The sequence below is a fragment of the Urocitellus parryii genome, chromosome 6 (assembly GCF_045843805.1).
Source record: "Urocitellus parryii isolate mUroPar1 chromosome 6, mUroPar1.hap1, whole genome shotgun sequence".
In the NCBI taxonomy this organism is placed as follows: Eukaryota; Metazoa; Chordata; class Mammalia; order Rodentia; family Sciuridae; genus Urocitellus; species Urocitellus parryii.
In genome coordinates this window covers 189,142,682-189,161,802 of record NC_135536.1, presented here as the reverse complement: position 1 = coordinate 189,161,802, position 19,121 = coordinate 189,142,682, and the positions used below count along the sequence as shown (strand labels likewise).

General features: G+C 44.4%; 1 protein-coding gene across 1 annotated transcript in view; it reads left to right on the top strand.

Moving 5' to 3' along the window:
• Dok5 (docking protein 5) overlaps positions 1-19,121 on the top strand; it is a 146,386-nt gene that overhangs the window by 112,778 nt on the left and 14,487 nt on the right. The window contains exon 6 of the mRNA XM_026391011.2: positions 2,456-2,591. Within this exon, the coding sequence (XP_026246796.1) occupies positions 2,456-2,591 (136 nt within the window). The remainder of the gene's footprint in view (positions 1-2,455; positions 2,592-19,121) is intronic.

The window sequence follows — 19,121 nt, the reverse complement described above, 5'->3', positions numbered from 1 at the left end:
TCACTGAAGAGAAGGGGTAGGCTCCTTGTATTTATTAAAAGTGGACATTGGATAAAACTTAATTTTCAAAGAGTAGATCTCTTTAATATTATGATCATAATACAGATAAAGCATTACACCATCAGTCTTAAAAATAAGAAAATAGCAAGCTAGATAGATTGATGAATGATTGATCCATAATTAGAAAGATGTATTGGGTCACAAACTAAACTGTACTTTTTTTTTTAAATTGTGGGTTGGGTTGCACTTAAAAATAAAACATATTGAAAACTGCAAAGGCCACTAGATTTCCAGACTTTAAAAACACAGCTGCAGAGTTTAGATTTGCAAAGATTGATTTGCAAATTGATTATCGTGCAAGTGTTTCTGAGTGACAGGTGGCTTCATTCTTTCTGGAAGAAAAGTATTTGTTTAAATGAGTAAATAGGCAATGCCCTCTGTCCTAGGAGAAACAAGACTGCTTTCTCCTCGTAAAGAATGCATGAAGGTGACATCCTCCTCTTAATGAATGAGGGTTTTTGTGTTTGATGGAGAAAAGGTCTATGAAATCCATACACCTTGCAGAATTAAGTGCCAGGTGGTGCAGTCAACTTTGCATGGTGGCCTGCATGAAGAAGAGGTGGCAGTAGGGGTTGCAGAATTGTAGGATATTTCAGGAAGGAAATGGGACTTGACTGAAAAATGCCTTGAATGTTAGTCTTAATTCTTTTTCTTGGTACTAGGGACTGACCCCAGAGGTGCTCCACCCCTGAGCCACATTCCCAGCCCTTTTATTAATTAATTAATTTATTTATTTTGAGACAGGGCCTTGCCAAGTTGCAGAGGCTGACCTTGAACTTGTGATCCTCCTGCTTCAGCCTCCAGAGCGACTGGGGTTACAGGCGTGCACCACTGCACCCAGCTATTTTGGATAGTTTTAGTCCTTCCTTGGATTAGAATGACTTAATAATTAAAGGCACAGGATCATCTTTATGAACTAGTTCTTTATAGTAGCTCACTGAAAGAGCTTCTTTTGCCCTGTCCTTTTTCTTCTCCTTACATAGCCCATCTTCATGAAACTCAAGTGAGGCAGATTGTGAGCATTGACTGAAGCCCTGCCATACATGCAGAACACTGCCATATGGTCATATGGTACCAGGCCAACTGTGAGAAATCAGAGGGATAAATCTTCCGTGTTTTTATTGCATTAATTGCATATGCTGGAGTAGATAAAAATATTAATCATGGTTTGAGCTGGAAATGTGCTTAGTTTCCATGTTGCATTAAACACTTTTTCAGATGTGAGCAAAATTTGGGCACTAAGGGCTGGATATGTGGCTCAGCGGTAGCGCGCTCGCCTGGCATGCGTGCGGCCCGGGTTCGATCCTCAGCACCACATACCAACAAAGATGTTGTGTCCGCCGAGAACTAAAAAATAAATATCAAAAATTCTCTCTCTCTCTCTCTCTCTCTCTCTCTCTCTCTCTCTCTCCTCTCTCACTCTCTCTTTAAAAAAAAAAAAAAAATTTGGGCACTAAATCCAGTGTTTCAGCAAGAGGTTCTCAAGGGGGACCAGGGGCTTTAGAAGAATCAGGTCCTTGGAAACAAAAAAAAACTACCTCCTTGTTTACTGTTGCCATATCTATGCATCAAAATCAAGCTCTTGTAAATGTTCCTGCATATAATTTTTCCCATGTTTTACCATATTCATAATAATTAAATATGTTTTAGTGTATGTATTCAATGTATATTTAATTTTAAAGCACTTGTTTGGACTTATTGTATGTGGTAGTCTCCCTCTATTGATGAAATTGTTTCTGGTTTTAGTGGTCTGGGGTGGAGGTGACCTTCCTCTTGACACTTGACATCAATTATCAAGCCAGGCAGCTTCCCTTGAAGAATTTCCCTTTGTGTTCCACATATTAATTCAGCACAATCACACTCATTAAACATAAATTAGCTGCATTCGATCCATCACATCGAATGGAAGCTAGAGTGAAATTTGATCTAGAATGTTTGTTAGGAATGAAAGAATCAGTAAAGCCACTGCCTGGGAGGAGAGTTAGGACAGAATCGAAGAGCACTGAGGGATCCTCCTTTCACCTCTGAGCTGAGCAGCTTTGGGTCTGCTAAGAATTTGCTGGAGGCTGGTAGGGGGAACACAGTGGCATGGGCTCCTCCTGGGGAATGGGAAAGGGAAATGGAGGGATGACCCTGGAGCTTAAGAAGCACCTCCTTTGTCATCTCCTCCTCTGCTTTGTGACAAAATCATGGAGCAAGTGTTAGCTCTGGGTGCTGGGTTCCTGTCCATATTTATAATAGCTAATTGGACACTTGGAACATTTCGATTCTAGTTACCTTCATTTAGCAAATATGAGCAGGAATCCTGGTATCATAAAAAATAAATGGGTGTGAGATCTTAGTACCAGGAACTTCAGGAGTGGGATTTCAGAGCTTCCTGTTTTTGTCTTCACAGGATGTGTGAGACTGGTGAAGGACTGTTTATCTTTCAAACACGCGATGGAGAGGCCATCTATCAGAAAGTCCACTCTGCTGCTCTGGCCATAGCAGAACAGCATGAACGCCTGCTACAGAGCGTGAAAAATTCCATGGTACGTGTGGAATTTCTTCCTTATGATCCAGTGTGTGTGCCACTGCAGAACGCAATCTGGGGATTTTTGTGCCAAACAATATGGGTAGCATTCTTTGAGCAGATGGTTGACATCTATATTCAAAAGTGTACAATGTGGAGTAAATGCCATCCTTGGAATTCCCCAGTGACCAGTTGGTAAAACCCTAACCATACATCCCTGATCATTCACTTATCGACTTTGTGATTAAATTGTTGCACATGTGCACCTACATCAAAGACAACTGGGATGTGTACCAACATCTATGGACACAACAACGTGGATTACCTACCTGTGGGAATGTATTCATAGCTGTATTAGAAGTTATAATTGCAAATGCCAACAGAGGCTGGAGAGAACACAAATGAGAGAGGAGGGCCCAGGGAAACTTGAAATGTCAAAAAGCCCAGGACCACACTGCTGTTGACACAAGATGACAGGTTCTGGAGAGGTGGAGACCTTGCTTTTTCAAGGGAAGCCAAGGATTTGAATTTGGGTATAATATGGTCCAGTTGGTAGCTTTTGGAAACGAATTGCATTGAAAATAGCAACATTTGTTGTGCCAAAGAGAACCTAACACGCTATACACAGCCGTGCGTCTGTTGCTATGTGGAAATGCCAGGAACACATGGGTACTCTTGAGTCCACCCACAGGACACCCACTCTTTCCATTGCATAGTGCTGTGGATGGCACCCAGAACGGCAGTTCATTAATTTCTTCCTTTGGAGAAAGCACACAATGAATGCACACAACTAAATAAAGAAAATCACATGTTTGTAATCGTAAACATCTACATAGATTTCATGCCTGGAAGAAAATAAAGCTGAAAAGAGGAGATTTAGCATGGTAGGAGTAGGATACTTTGAACAACTATGGCTTATTTAGATTCAAGGAAGGGCAAAGCAAGCCAGTAATGTCACCTTCCCCAGACCATTCCCAAAGGACCTGTGTACACAGCACACAGGTTTTACAGCAAGGGTCATCAAAACCCTCTGGAAAGAGCCAGATAGTCGATACTTCAGTCTTTGTGGATTAACATGGTTGTGGCTACAGCTACTTACCGGCTACTGTAGAACGAAGCAGCTATAGAAAAATTGTAATAAAATAGGAATGGCCGTGCTCCAAGAAAAAACTTTATTAATGGACACCGAAATTCAAATTTCATATAAATTTATTATATAAACTATTCTTGATTTTTTTCCTCCAATCATTTGAAAATATTTTTTAAAAACCCATTTTTTCTTTATGGGTCAAACACAATCAGGCAGCAGGACAGTTTACTGTTGGAAGGGCATGAGCACAGACAGTGAGCCAGCGTGGCTTGAGACTTCAGGACAAGCAGGAGCTAGACTCCTGCAGTAGGTGTAATGTCAGAGGTGGTGACCTGGATGGAGTGTCCAGTCTGGCTGGGACATGGGGTGCCCAGGTATGTGGTTAGACTTTATTCTGGGATTGTTGTGAGGGTGTTTCTGGTCAAGATAATGTTTAAATGGGTAGATCAAAGACAGCAAATTGGCCTCCATGATGTGGATGAACTTCATCTAATTGGTCAGATACCTGAATAGAACGGAAGGCAGGCTGAGAGAGAGCTGGCACTCTGCCTGATGGTCCAGAGCTGGGACGTCAGGCCCCTGCCTTGGAATTCATAGAACTTACTCCACTCTCCTGGTTCTCAGGCCTTCAGACTGCAGATGCTGGAACTTCACTTTCATGATTAGGTGAGCCAATTTCTTAGAATCAATCAATCAGTCATTCGTCCAGTCAATCTCTTTTTCTCTATTTCTCTCTCTTCCTGTTGATCTGTTTTTGGAAAACCCTGACTAATCTAACTGATACAGGAGCAGACACAGATGATGCAGAGATAGAGATCAATGCCATATAGCTGTGTGTAGGATCCCTGCCCACAGAGGCAGAGCTAGTTCCAATGCCAACTCTGAAACATTCTGGTCTGTGGAGGAAAGAAGCAAAGTTCTTGATTTCTCCAAACTCCAGTCTTCTGCTTTGTATAGTGGAGAAAGGTAATAGTATTCATCTTTAAGTCTTCTTGTAAAGTTTAGGTGACATATGCTTGTTATACATAAGATTTTCTTTTTGAAATAATGAGCCTTTCTACCTAGTTCTCCAGATACTTAACAGTTATGGATATTGAACTGGTAGATCAGTGGATGGATGGGAAGATGGGCTAATGGGAATAAAGAGATGGAGAGGAGGAGAGAGAGAAAAACAGAGCTATAAAACTCAAGTCACTGAAAACTTAGAGGGAAATGTCACTGCATTAGACTTGTGTGGCTATTCTGTTAGATGCTTTTAAGCTCCTAAAGAAGTTTTTCTAAAATTACCTCATTTGCGAAGCCATAATTAGCATAAATTGTTTTGTGCTTGAAAGGCAGGTTCTGCACGCACATGTGTTTTCCATTTACAACCTTCTCATTATTTCCACTAAAAATTAATCGAGAATATGAGTCATTCATTCAGATCATCCCATTGCAAATTTAACTAGAAAATAATGTCATCTACTCTTAATTTGCCATAAGCTTAATAAGTTCTGTAAAATGGATGTGATTTTTTAAAGCAACAACATCCTGTTTTAGATAAAATGGGTAAAGGTCCAAAATGGGGTATGACTCTCAAGCAGGTTGAACTGAGGGTTGTGGAAAGCTGAAGATCAGTGAACTTGAATATCTCTGATCAGGGAAGAAAAGAGACACTGTGATAAAATAGAATAAACAAAGGCGACACTGCTGGCCTACCGTCCCCTGGGCTGTTCAGAGTTTTCTGGAACTGGAAGTAGATCCACAGAGGTGCGGCTGAGCTCTGCTAGGAATGGCCTTGCACTACTGCTGGCTTGGTTCTCGGAGGAAACTGAGGCCATTACTGGAGAAGGATGGGAAGCTCACCTGGGACCTCAGCCTCGTTACTGGGAAGCCCTCCCTGCCATTCACTGCTAAACCTGCTGTAAAACCTCAGGGCTGCACCTGCAGATGGAATGCCACACCCAGGACCCAGGCTGGTCTGAAGTCACAACCCTGAGTGATGGAGTCCTCTTTGCTACCCTGAATCCCAAAGCACATAAAGACCAGGCTGTGGGTTGTGTGCCAGCAACAGCCGTGGTTGGCTGAATAAGAGCTCCCCAAAGGTGCCCAGGCTGTGATCGTAGAACCGACAAAAAATCACCTAATGTGGAGGCAGGGACTCTGCAAATGTGTCCCAAGTTCAGGTCTTGGAAGGGGCCGTGTCCTGGATGCTCCGGTAGGTCCAGAGTGACTTGATACGAAGGAACCACAGGGAGTGAGGGGTGGGGTGATGGGAAGATGAGAGCAGAGCATCAGAGAGAGACTTAGAGGTGCCATGCTGCTGCCTTCAAGGCAGAAGGTGGACTGTGGGCCAGAGGAGGCAGGCGGCCTCTAGGAGTTGGAGGAGACTCGAGAACTAGAACCCCTGAAAGGAACCGGCCCTGATGATACCTTCAGCTCTGTCTGTGCAGCCAACTTCAGATGTCTGGTCTCCATGCTGTAAAACACTCTATGTCACGTGTTAAGACACCAGCCAGTGATCATTTTGTCATAACAGCCACCGGACACTAATTCAATAATGACATCAACAATAATAAAATAACCACGTGTTGCTTTTCTTCTCTGTGATGGATGGTGTTTCAAGGACTTCTTGTCTCCTCATGAACCCTCTCAATGACCCTTGGGTTGAAGGCCCAGGACACCTGGCTCAGAGCTAGTGGGGCCTGGGTTTGGAATGGCTTGCCAGGATAACGCCATGTTTCCCCAGTGGTCACAATCCATGATTAAGGAAGTCACCTGCCATCACCCTAGAATGTTCTATTGATTAAATGTGAATCTCAATTCTTGCCCACTCTGAGGGAGAGGTTACCGCACAAGGGCATAAACTCCAGGAGGAGAAAGTCACAGGGGCACCTTAGTGTCCGCCGCTTACAATATTTATTTAGTGATTGTTTTGTGTCGTTGGTGCTGAGGCTTGTACCACTGACTTGCATAGGTGGGGCAAGTGATCCACCCGGAGTCACACCCAGCCCTTCCTTAGAACTTAGAGATCATCTACTTTTTAAATATCTTCCCTACTTCATGACAATGCCATTTGTTTTGTGTGCCTGGCTCTTCTGTACCAGCCGCTGCTGCGGGGTCTCCACTTCTGTGGCACGCCAGGCAGTTCCCATCCCTTTCTCTACTCGCCACTGTGAGGTTACCCGGTCTCAGTCACTTGTCCATTCAAAAATGTTTATTGAGGACCTACTTCAGCCTGTGTGCTACAGGACACCATGTTAAATAGACACGAGAAGCTCGTGTCGTGCGGCCGACAGCAGAAGAGAACATTTTGTTCACCATCCTCAATGTGCAAGGACTCACTGTTGCCGGCTGCCTGTCCTGCAGAACGCTGGACCACGGGAGCCTGGGGTTCAGGATGGGCTTGTCTGGCTCCTGGGCCCCCAGTTCTGCCGCAATGCCTCATTCCCTTGAGGGGTGGTAGAGCACAGAGCTGCCTACGCAGCAGTCTTAGCATTTTCAGATCGCCTGAAAACTTTTGTGGGATACCTGCCCACCATCTGCAAAGTAATGTGTTGGGTCTTATCCAGGAGAATATGCCGGAATATACCGAGCGATTTCTAGAAACATCCACCAACTTACCAAAAAAAAAAAAAGAAAGAAAGAAAGAAAAAGAAAAAAGGGAAAAACAACAACTGGTTAAAAGAATTCTCACTTATTTTGGAAAGTTTGGCAATAGAGAGTGAGCTGGTGGATTAGGATCCCTCCCTATGTTCCCACGCCTCCCATGTGATGTATTTCTGTCATTCTGTAGAGGGTGATAGACGAAGGTGGGGGTGGGACAAACAGTTGAATGGGACCAGGGGGCTCTGCCTCTCCAGCTGCCTCCACCTCCCTGGGGAAGCTGCAGAGGAGGACAGCTTGGGTCCTCCCTGGAGCAGCAGCTATTTTTGCCACCTTTGAGATCAGTGTCTGTGACGAGGTCTAATTTGGGAACAAGGAGTGGCAGTGTGTGGGATGTTCCTCATGCCACCACCAGGCCTGTCATTTTTAGAATTTCCTTCAAGGAGTGAGCTGCAGGGTGAAGAATCCTGCAGCTTAGCGGGTCTTTTCAGGGCTGCGGGGGTGGGCTCCACTGGGGGTGGGGTTGCTCAGGCCCCTGGGCGACTTCTCCCTGCACTCAGGATCCCTGGTTAAACACAGGATCCAGGGTCAATCTGAGCTGAGCTTTACTCACCTCTTTTTGTTCATTTCATGGGTGGATATACTTCCAAATTGGATTTCCCAAACAAGATTGACCAGTGAGCTTATAGAATTCAAGTGATCTTCTTCTACAGTTCTTGAAATCAAATCAATTTATATTCAACCTAATTTTAAAAACAGTATGCCACACATTTTTAAATATAGAGGGCATCAATAAATTGTAGAATCTATTTCATCTCTGTTTGGACACTGAAATGACCCTTGCATTCTGAGCTGAAATGTATAAACACCTTGCTCAGAGTCCCTCCCCTCCCTTCCTCACAGCCCCCACGAAAGTCTGATTTGCCTCTTCTACTTATGAACTCTGGTTAATTGGTTAAATTTAGCAAATTGCTTAAAGCAATTATCAGCTTTTTTCCCACAATTGAACTAAAAATTTTTTTATGTCTTGGCCTATCCAAAACTTTTGTGGGATACCTGTCCACCATCTGCAAAGTAATGCGTTAGGTCTTATCCAGGAGAACAAGCATCTTGAAAGGAGTTTAAAATTCATATAAGGAATTTAAATTTATATATCCCAAAATATGCAGGAATATCGTTCTATGGGTTCAACTTCTGTGGTCTCTTTGGGGGACAATTTGTTCTTTTTTGTGTGTGCATGGTGTTGGGGATGAAACCAGGGGCCTTGTGCAAGCTGAGCAAGTGCTTCAGCACCGAGAGGCGTCTCTGGCTCAATTTGTTCTTACTTATCAAAACTAAATTCACACATAGTTTGCTCAGTAATAGTATTTCTAGGAACTTACTCCAGAGATGTACTTGCAGAAGGGAAGATGACATGTGCACAAATGTCTATCCTCACAGTCCTCTTTTTAGCTAGTATTTGCGGATCACTTTCTCTCTACCAGACAGCACACGAGGTGCTGCAGGAAGGACTTGCTCCCATTCTTAGGGAGCTGATTTTCACAACCAGAAATTACTAGAAAGGGGTGAGGCTTCCCAAAGGCGACTGATAATAGCTCATGATCTAACAATAATGACAGGAGGCCAATAATGAGAAATACATCACAGTGGCTACGCGGATTGTCGAATAGCAGTATCAGAGGCACACAGAGTAAATGAATGAGGATGAAGCAGAACCCTCAGTATGCTCTGCCCACTCACGCGTGCTTCTGTAAATACCCAGCACCTCTCCTGGGGAGATGTGCATGTACGTGTTAACACTGGCTAACCAGGGAACAAAACAGGTTGGAGGATCTGGGAGGGACGTGGTGTCACTTAAGGTTTGTCCTCTTTCATAGAATTTTTTGAAACCATGCCTGCACAATTGTATTTATAGAAACAGAAACAGTTGAGTTTCTGGCATGAGTCAAATGGGACTAATGAATGATGGGGGCGAGAGAAGGTTCTCCCACTGTGAGTGGCAAACACGTGTGATACAAGATAATGAAGCAAATGTTTTTTTTGGTTTGAACCCAGGAGTGTTCTACTACTGAGCTACCTCCTAGCCCTTTTCTTACTTTCTTCTCCCCCCCCCTTTTTTTTTCTTCTTTTGGAGATACGGTATTGCTGAGTTGCCCAGGCTGGCCTCCAACTTGTAATCTTCCCACTATTTCTAGAGGCACTGAGATCACAGGCATGTGCCACCCCATCCAGAGACTGATTTTTTTTAAAAATATGTAATCAAGCACAAACAATTGATAGGATAATCATCATCACTCTACAGAGGTCTCTGTCAAGGGTAAAGAGCATCTTCTTGGAGAAGGTTTTATTGGAGCTTAGGTCGCTGTAGTGTTGTTGTTTATTCTTGATACTAGAGATTGAATACTAGGCACTTTAGCACTGACAGCTGCATATCTGGTCCTTTTAATTTTTTATTTTGAAACAGGGCCTCCCCAAATCACTAAGGCTAGCCTTGAACTTGTGATCCTCCTCCCCAGCCCCCCAAGTCAATGGGATGACAGGTGTGCATCACTGTGCCAGCCTCCATGTGGGTTTTCATTGTACTTTTGTCTGATAATCAAATGTCACCTTACCTTCCACCATTCCTCCTAGAGTGGTGAACTCCTGACATCGTTCCATGGTCATTGTTTAGCTTCTGGCTGTTCCTCTGTAGGAAAAGGAAACAGATTGGATGTTACCAGCAGGTTGTAGCTGGATATAGTCAGGCAGTGCATGAAGAGCCTGATGGTAGCAGGGTTCATATCATGGCCCTTCCTCATCTCAAGATGTTTCTTGGGAGTGGAGGCTCTGGGTGAATAGGGTGGGCCTTACAGTATGGTAAGTATGCTGCAGTATTTTTTTTTTTTTTTGCAGTGGGGGGTGTCCCATCTCATAGATTGAACTCATGAGCAATCAACCACTGAGCCACATCCCCCAGACCTATTTTGTATTTTATTTAGAGACAGGGTCTCACTGAGTTGCTTAGTGCCTTGCCTTTGCTGAGGCTGGCTTTGAACTCAGGATCCTTCTGCCTCAGCCTCCTGAGCTGCTGGGATTATAGGTGAGCTGTTAATCACAGTCAAGAAGATAGAGATGGGAACAATGATGGAGATAAAGAGATGAAGGAAATCAAGTTATTGCACTTGCTAATCTGATTTGAGAAGTCAGTAAAGTCGTAAGTTATTGCCAAACATTCCCTGTAAAGAGCCACATGGTAAATATTTCAGGCTTTGTGCCATACACCATCTTTGTTGTTGCTTCCCTACTTTCCCCTCTCTTATTTTTTACTTTAAACATTTAACAGCCTTGCTTAGTTCTGGGCCATGCAAAATAAGTCCTCTAGAATTTGACCTGAGTCTATAGCTCCCTAACCAGAATGCAGCATGGAGAGGAATGTAGAGGTTGAGCAAGGATGGTGTCACCAACCATGAAGGTCACAGCATTCTGGGAAGGTCCAGATGATTATTTCTGCTGAATCGGAAATGGGGAACTTCTGTCCAAGAATTTATGAGCATGTCCAAGCATGAAATAGGAGTCCTCTTCCAGAGAAAAGTGAAACAGTATCCCTTGGCCCAGGTTCAGGCAGCCAGGAACATTGGCCAAAGCCTCAAATGTCCAGGCCAGGAACAGGAGTTAGATTTTCAGAGATCATGGGAGTGTTGCAACCTAGAGTGCAGCCACTTTTTGGTTAGTCTGTGATGTTTTGGTTCACATGGTATTTTTAAAAATTAAGTTTGTTACCAGCAATTATTATGGGAGATTGCATGTGAAATACAGATTTCTTTCTTAAAAATTAGGAATATCTGGTTAACTGAGCCTGCCTGCTCTAATATGTAACAATTGTCTGTCATTTGGTGTGGGAGGCCATCCTCGAATGTGATTTGAGTTACCTCCCTGGCTGGGTGAGAGGCACTTAGACACAGCTGTGTCAGAGCTTTCCCCATCCTTTCCCAGGTCCGAGGGCTTGTCCGAGCAGAGGCATGTCTGGCCACTGCCCCGAAGACCCAATCGCCACCCCTGACCTTGGGATGCTGCCCCCCTTAACCTTTATTGGATGGGATTTTCCCTGGAATTTTTTTGTTCCCCAATAAAAGCCTACTCCCTGGTGCGTTCTCTCTGTGTCTTGCTAGCCTCTTCTGTAAACCTCGCTACCGTATTAGGTGGCTGGAGGTGGGAGCTAGGAGAAGCTGTCCCAGAGCTTGTATTAAAGGTAATTAGAGTCTTATCTCTTTAATTTAGAACTCCCTAGCGTTTACTCATGAATCAAACCTTCTTTCATGAAGCCAGCACTGATCACGTGGCAGAATTGAACATAAACTAGATACAGCAGTCAACCAATAAGGAATCTCCACACTTAATGGCTCGCTGTGTGGAATGTATATATACCCCTCCTGTCCTACAATAAACGGCTCCCACTCCTGCTGTTTCAATGTACACAAGTTGTTACTTCACAAACCACTCCCTCTGGCAAAATGCCAGGCGCCACCTTGACTTGTTTACAGACCCTAACACTGGGATACTGCTACAATGCACAGGACAAAGAATAACTTGGCCCCCAATGACAGTGATGCCAAGGTTGAGAAACTGGGTACTAAAAATACGTGAGTTCTGCTAGAGGGGGGGCCAGAATCTGCTGGATCACTGTGTCCAGAATTGAGTGCTACTTCTGAGCTGTGGAACTTGCCTCTCTTAGCCTTAGGTACTTGAGGTAACATGTGGGTGGTAATGACAGTGTCTTTGCCTTGCCTTGCTGTGTGGTTCCCATGAGCTAGTACACCTGAGGTGATGGGAAGGAGCTAGTAAGTTCTAGCAGATGTGAGCAGTTCTAGTGATTCTGCTCTTACTCCCTCAGCTGGTGTGAAGTAGACCAGGAGGCAGAGAGGCATCGGGATGCAGCAGGGTGTAGCAGGCGACCCAGAGAATGTGGGTGATAGACTGAGTTGTGTCCTGCAGTCCCTGATGCTGTTAGTGCATTATCAAAGAGCCCAACCACATCAGACTATCAGGGGCTTTCTGTGAGGGGCTCAACAAGCCCAGCACTCAGCCAGGACTTTATAAATCTGCTCAATTACTTCTTGCTCTGAAAGCAAAGTACAACCAAGCAACAAGACAAAGTACAGCACAGATACTTGGGCAGGTGCTTCCTTCCAGGCAGGAAATGAATCCTCCCTCCATTCTGGCATGTTCTAGTCACCTTGTCACAGGACCCCTGCTTCTGTTGACTGAGGGCATGGTGTCTAAAGGGTCAATCTGACCAGGTGGGATTTTGCCTTAGATATTAACTTTAAAAGTGAGAAAGTAGCTGCCCCATTAGGCTGCAGGCCTCTGGGGGCAGGGACAAGGCCCCATCTGCCTGCTATAAGTTCTAGATTATGGGCATAAAGGTTTGTTGAATGGACAGGAGGAAGATCAAATAAATTCCGTTATGAGCATAGATTAAAAAAAAAAAAAAGGCAGAATTCCAAGTTCATTTCCCTCCTGGTGCCCAACAATGCTCAGGTTCCAGGCAAGTCGGATTTAGAAGACCACAGAGAGCTCAGTCCCTGCAGAGAGCTCTCCTCAAGTACAGGCGGGAGAGGATTTCCCTAAGAAGGAGGCATGAGGAATCACCAGAAGCAAAGGGAGCAATGATTTTGTTTTATGCATGTGGTTGAGGATTCAGATGGCTCTGAATAAATTGATGCAAATCACTTTCATTCCCCACAAAAATAACTGTGGGGGTGCATCTGGTATGCGGCAAAATGCTGCACTTGGGAATTTGGCCCCAAATGGTTGATTTTACAAACAGTCTGCTTGTCAAAGCTGAGCGCCACAGTGGAACCATTGTTTCAGCCAAAGTTCTGCTCACCAAGGCCCATCTCCTTTGCATTTATTTTTTTCCTTAGCAAGAAAGTGATCTTTCTCTCGTACCCACTTTTTCTTTTCTTTCTGTCTTTTCCTTTTCTTTCTTTTTCTTTGGATGTCGAGGAAATAAGCCCCTGCTTGCTCTTTCCTTGAAAGTTCAGTACTAGGCTGTGATGTTTTCATAACATTTTGATCATAGGAATACCCAACCCATTGCCTCCAAATGTCAGGACAAGGGAGAGGAGTTGGAGAAAATAAAGACAGCTCTTTGAGTGACTCTTGCTAAACATCTGTCAGAGCTGGAGTCAGGCTTATGCAGCCTATGAGGTGAGGATGGGGTTTCGTTAGAAAGTTGGGGAGACTGTGTGTTTGGTAGATAGTGAATTTCCAGTTGAAAGAAGGACCTTGGGGCAGTAGGGTTTCAAGGGCCTGGTCAAAGTTCTGATACTCTATTCCTAAGGTGTCAGGGGCATCCTCATCTCCTTGTAGCCCAGCCTTTTGGCCAGTTGCTATTTTGCTAAGCTTTGGAGATGCAATCCAGGTAGCTGTTGTTATTATGAAAAAAACAGACAGAAGCCCACCTTTTAGGGTGTTCACAATATCCCCAGCTCTTCCTGTGAGATGTAGCTAATAGCATAGCTCTGGAGTGAGGGCCAGCTCCCAAGTCCTAGCTGGGCATCCCTCCAGCTTGGTGTCCTTGAACATCCTTAGAATTTTTTTCCCCTCTGTAAAGTGGGAACTATACTAGTACATACCTTGCTAGGTAAGACACTTGCTTGGCTCAGCACCTGGTACATACCAACTACAGAAGTAACCTGAGCTGGGGTTATTACTGACCTATACTAGGAGAGGATGATTGGAGAGGGGAGGGCAGATGGTAGCGGGTTCTTGTTCACTAAGAAATTCATTCATTCCTTTGGTCAATTCATACATCAATGATTCAGTCATTTTTTATTAAGTAAGTGCCTCCTATGTGCCTGGAATCATGGAATGATATGTGAGAAGCCTTCTTTGGCCTGAGGAAGGAGAGAACTCAGCTCAAGGAAGGGTCTTCTGTCCCACAATTAGCATCATGTGGGACAGATGGTAATATGACCAGAGCTGGGTTTTATTCACTTCTAGGTTTCCAGCCACTATGGTCTGAGTATATGAAGGAATGGGATGAGTGAATGAATGAAGCAAGGACCCTGAGTGCAGAATTCAGCTGGAGGGGTAAAGGAAGGGGCAGGCTGATGGGTGTGGAGCCGGTGAGCAGGAAACCACATCAGGAGGCTGAGTTCACCCAAGGGCTCTGTGCTCCATCTGGCTCTGTGCTGAGGGGCTGCATGCTTTATTTCCTTTAATTTTCCCAATTATTTGGCGATAGGGACTGATTTTTAAATCATATCAAATTTAACTTTTACATTAACTCATGTGTGTGAAATTTAACTAACCACAAAATTAAGATCATGCAGATGATGATTGCTGCTATTTTCTTTTTCATTGTTTGTAGGCATCTCTTTTGCCTCCTTTCTCTTCAGTTGCAACTCCTGAATCTTGTTAAGAAATGCATGTCTTTCTGTCCTCCTGTACCATTCTAAGCTGCACGGGTACCTGGATCTACCTATAAGTGTAGACACACATAGGTAGATAGATGCCTACCCTCAGGCTCAGGCTAGTTGGGGGCCCTTGTTTATTTTACAAAGTTGCAACCATGTTGCTCATTTGCAAAGAACCTACTTCTGATTTAACAGTCAGCCTACCTAGTGGAAATTGTTACAAGTTGTGAAGTCAGCGCAGATTCTGGTGCTGGCAAACTCTGGCCCAGGGACAAAATCTGGCCTGTGCCTGTTTCTTGTAAGTCAAGTTTTATTGGAACACAGCTCTGCTCCCAGTCACCTGTGTTTTGTGGCTGTTTCTACAATGAAACTGAGGAGTTTGAGTAGTTGCCAATTGAGACAGTGTGTCCTGCAACAGGAAAGTTTGTCAACCTCTACCTTATCCGTTCTCTATAATGACTCTATGATATTTCCCATCTTGATGTAACAGAATTTGTTGGGCCTATCTCCAGGTCAATCAGATTTATTTTGCCACTAAAGAACAATGCCAAAATAAACACCTTGGACCTGTGTTCTTATATACTGTCAATGGTAACTGAGTATCTAAACTATATCTTAGTCAATGGAATTTTCTAAACTCAAGAGTAAGGTTGCTGAATTGAAGGACATAAATACATTTAAAAATATTATTTTAGAAATTTTCTTATTGGTGCATTATAATTATACTTAATAATGGAATTCATTATGCCATCTTCATATATTCACAGAATATAATTTGCTCAGTTTTCTCCCCATTCTCTTCCCTTTCCCTCCTCTCTTTTCTTCCCTCATCCACTTGCTCTATTCTGATCTCCCTGATATTATTCTTTAAATTAGTGCATTATTATTATTATTATTATACATTTTAGACATTTAAACAGGTATTGCTATATTGCCATTCAAGATACTAAAGCATTTACATTTTGTTAGTCCATTTCACAGAGGAGGCAACTGAAGATTAAAGACTCACGATTTGGTAAGTGGAGTTCTGTACTCCGCGAGCTGGGGAGGGAGGGGAAGGTGCAGGTGCCCTGGGTCTCCAGCATTGTGTTGCTGAGTCACCTGCAAGGCTGGCGAAGTCAGCCCCCCTCCTGCCCCCCTCCCCAGCCATGTTCTAGAAGATTTGAGATGGGACATTGGAATTTGCATTTCCAGTAATGACTCAGGTGATTCTGATGCCTCTGGTCCAGGGAACACACTGGGAGAACTGTGCGCTAAAATGAGTCCTTGGTCCTTGGTCCTTGGGGGTTGGGGGGAAGATATATACTTTCAAGAAGAAGAACTGTCTCAGAAGAGGCAAGGAAAAGCATAGGATCTAGGGAATGACTGGCCTTCTTCCTTTGAAGCCCTTTATGCAGAGAAAAATCCACAATAAAACATTTTGCCTGCCCAGTGCTGAGAGCAGAATGTCAAACGTGGCGTCGTTTCCCACTTGTCTAGTCACAGTGGACCTTGACCAGTCTTTTCAAGCATATGGCCATGTGTGTTTACAAGGTTTCTTGTGTTTAGGAAGCAAGAACAAGTGGTAAGTTGCTGAATTCCCTTATTGCAGAAAATTCCATTCCTTTATGAAGTAGCTCTTCCTTTAGCACCGAGGGAGAGCAGCTAATGGAGATGCGAGGAGAGAGTGCACAGGACATCATGCAGGTCTCTGTGCACCTTCAGAATGAGTCATCTCTCCTCATGGACCACGTGGTTGCCTGTGATGATTAAGGACCGCGTTGTTCCATATCATCTCTGTTTGAGAGGAATTGCTTACTGCCACCCGGCAGAGTGATTAGCATTTTAAGCAGTTTGTATTGACTAAAGGAACCTGCTTCCTCAAGCAGAAAGAGCCCCAAAGAATGCAGCCAATGTGTTCATCTCAATAAATTAGGCCCAGCACCCAAGGGCAACCTGCATTAGTGAGACCCTTATGGGGTTGAAGGATAAACCTTCACAGACTTGTCCAGCTTGGTAAAGAGACTGTACACTACACAAATTCATGCTTGATTTTTCAAGTCTTCTTAAGGAAATTCATTGTGTAAGATTTTTGTTCACTGGGTCTGGATTTCATAGAAACAGACCTACCACTTTAAGATTCAGCTCAAAACATATATTTATTATTCATGAGATATTCGGAATACTTCTTTCAAGTTAGACTTGAAATTATGTTTGGTTTCTTTGAGAACTCTTTTTTTTAGTCTCCTTTTAACTTCTGGTTTTCATTTTCTAGTGTCATTTGCAGGAGAGCAAAGGGGCGGGGCTGGAGTGGAGGGGGGGGCCAGTAGCACCACAAAGTCCAGAGCGGGAAGAGGCGTCCTCCTGGCAGGACCGAACCTGGTGGGGTGGCCCCCTTACCTTTTCCTCCCCCAAGTGCCTTATCCGAGGTCACAGAGTTCCTGAAGTTAGTGAGTGGCCTAGGGTGTAACTGAGCAAGGGTTGTCACTTATTTTGAGATGTGTTGATTTCAGTTTGCACGTGGTCTAAAGTCAAAGAGTGCTGGGGAGGGGGCAGGATAAGTCTCCCACGCTCTGGCAGCCCAGGTCCGACGTCCTGAGGGCCAGCACTTGGCTGGATTCTTTGGTATCCTTCCAAAATATGGACAACATAATAAATATAAAATAATGTCTTCATTAAAAATTAATTCAGTCTACAAATGTGAGTGCAGTGGTCCCCCCTTTACCTTTGGGGGATGCCTTCCAAGACCCTGGTGGGTGGGTGCCTGAATCCATGGCTAGTGACTAGCCCTGTGTGCACTGTTTCGCTTATTCATATGTGGCTAATGTCACATTCAATTTACAAATTGGCAGAGCAAGAGAGTAAAAACTAATACTAAAACAAAAGAATTTAATAGTATGTTGTAGAAGAATTATTTAAAACATATGGATTCTTTATTTCTGGGCCCATTTTGTGTTTCTGGACCGTGGAAGCCTGACAACAGAGAAAGCGAAATCGTGGGCAGGAGGCTGCTTTATGGCACCGGCTAGTGTCTAGGAGGCAGGAGTACTGCAGAGAGCAGGGAAGAGTTCTGTCCTCCAAGGAGTTCACACACTGTTTCAGGGGAGATGGACAATTAGCAATCAAAAGTCAATAATCAACATATAAATATTCATCAAGAGCTGATGAGCACTGTGAAGAGGATGACAAGTGTAAGCAAGAGAAAGTGACCAGAGCTGTCACCTGGTTAAGTAGAACTCAGACAGAGATCTGAGGAAAGGGAGCAGGGAGCCTTTGAATTGTCTGAAGGCCAGGTGTTTTAGGCAGAGGGGAGTGAGTGCAAAGGCCCCGAGGCAGCTCTGTGCTTTGTTCACATGCCAGGAAGCTGGTGATTTGGGAGCAGAAAATGAGAAGAGCATACAAGATAGCCAACAGCCAGGTCTTGTCTGGACTTGAAGCTGCCGTGAGGGCTTTGTGTTTTTTTCTCAAGGCAAGTTGGGAGGTCACTGAGGGCTTTGAGTAGGGCTGAGTTAATGCCAACACTGTGAAAGGATCACTCTGGAAGCAGTTTGGAGAAGACTCGGGGTGAGGAGGGCAAGCGTACCAGCAAGAAGATGAGCACCTGGACATCCAGGAGAGTGTGATCACCACGTGGACCGGATGGTGATGGTGGAGATCAGACCAACAGCATTCACTCATTGATGAGGAGTCTTAGAGGTAGAAGAGACATGACAGGGCCAGGGAGTTTTTCTTTTCCCAGAGCAGCAGGTAGAGTGGTAGAAACGCCTGCACAGTGGAGGAGGCTGGGGAGGTGTGGAGCGGGAGATAGGGCAGGTCAGGTTCCGCCATTTTCCATGGAAACTGTCTGCTGCACAGTCAAGTGGAGTGGGAAGTGGGCGTCACATGTGCATGTCTGAAGCTCAGGGCCGAGACTGCAGGTGCAGGTGCAGATCGCACTTGGGAATCCTGGGCAGATGGCATGCAAGTGCATCCCAATGACAGGCTCTCCCCGTGAGCCTGGGACGTGATGGCTGCCCCTTTCTTTTCAAATCTTTTTATATCGCTTCTTGTTTTAGTCAGCATTTTTGTTTCTGTGACCAAAAGATCTGATAAGAACTGTTAGAGGAGGCATAGTTTATTTGGGGGCCCATGGATTCAGAGGGCTCAGCCCATAGACGGCCAGTTCTATTCCTTGGGTGAACATCATGGTAGAAGACAGTTGTGGAGGAAAACAGCTCAGAACATGGTGAGCAGAAAGAGAGGGGTGGGAGGAGCGTGCTCTGCTCACCAGTGACAGAATATACAGCCTAAGGCACACCCCCAGTGACCCACCTCCTCCAGCAGCCACACCCTACCCATCTACAGTTACCACCCAGTTAATCCATTCAAGTGGATTAATGCACTGATCAGTTTAAGGTTCTCCCAACCCAATCACTTCATTTCTAAGCCTTCTTGCACTATCTCATACCTGAGCTTTTGGGGGACACCTCACATCTAAACCTTAGCAATTCTCAAA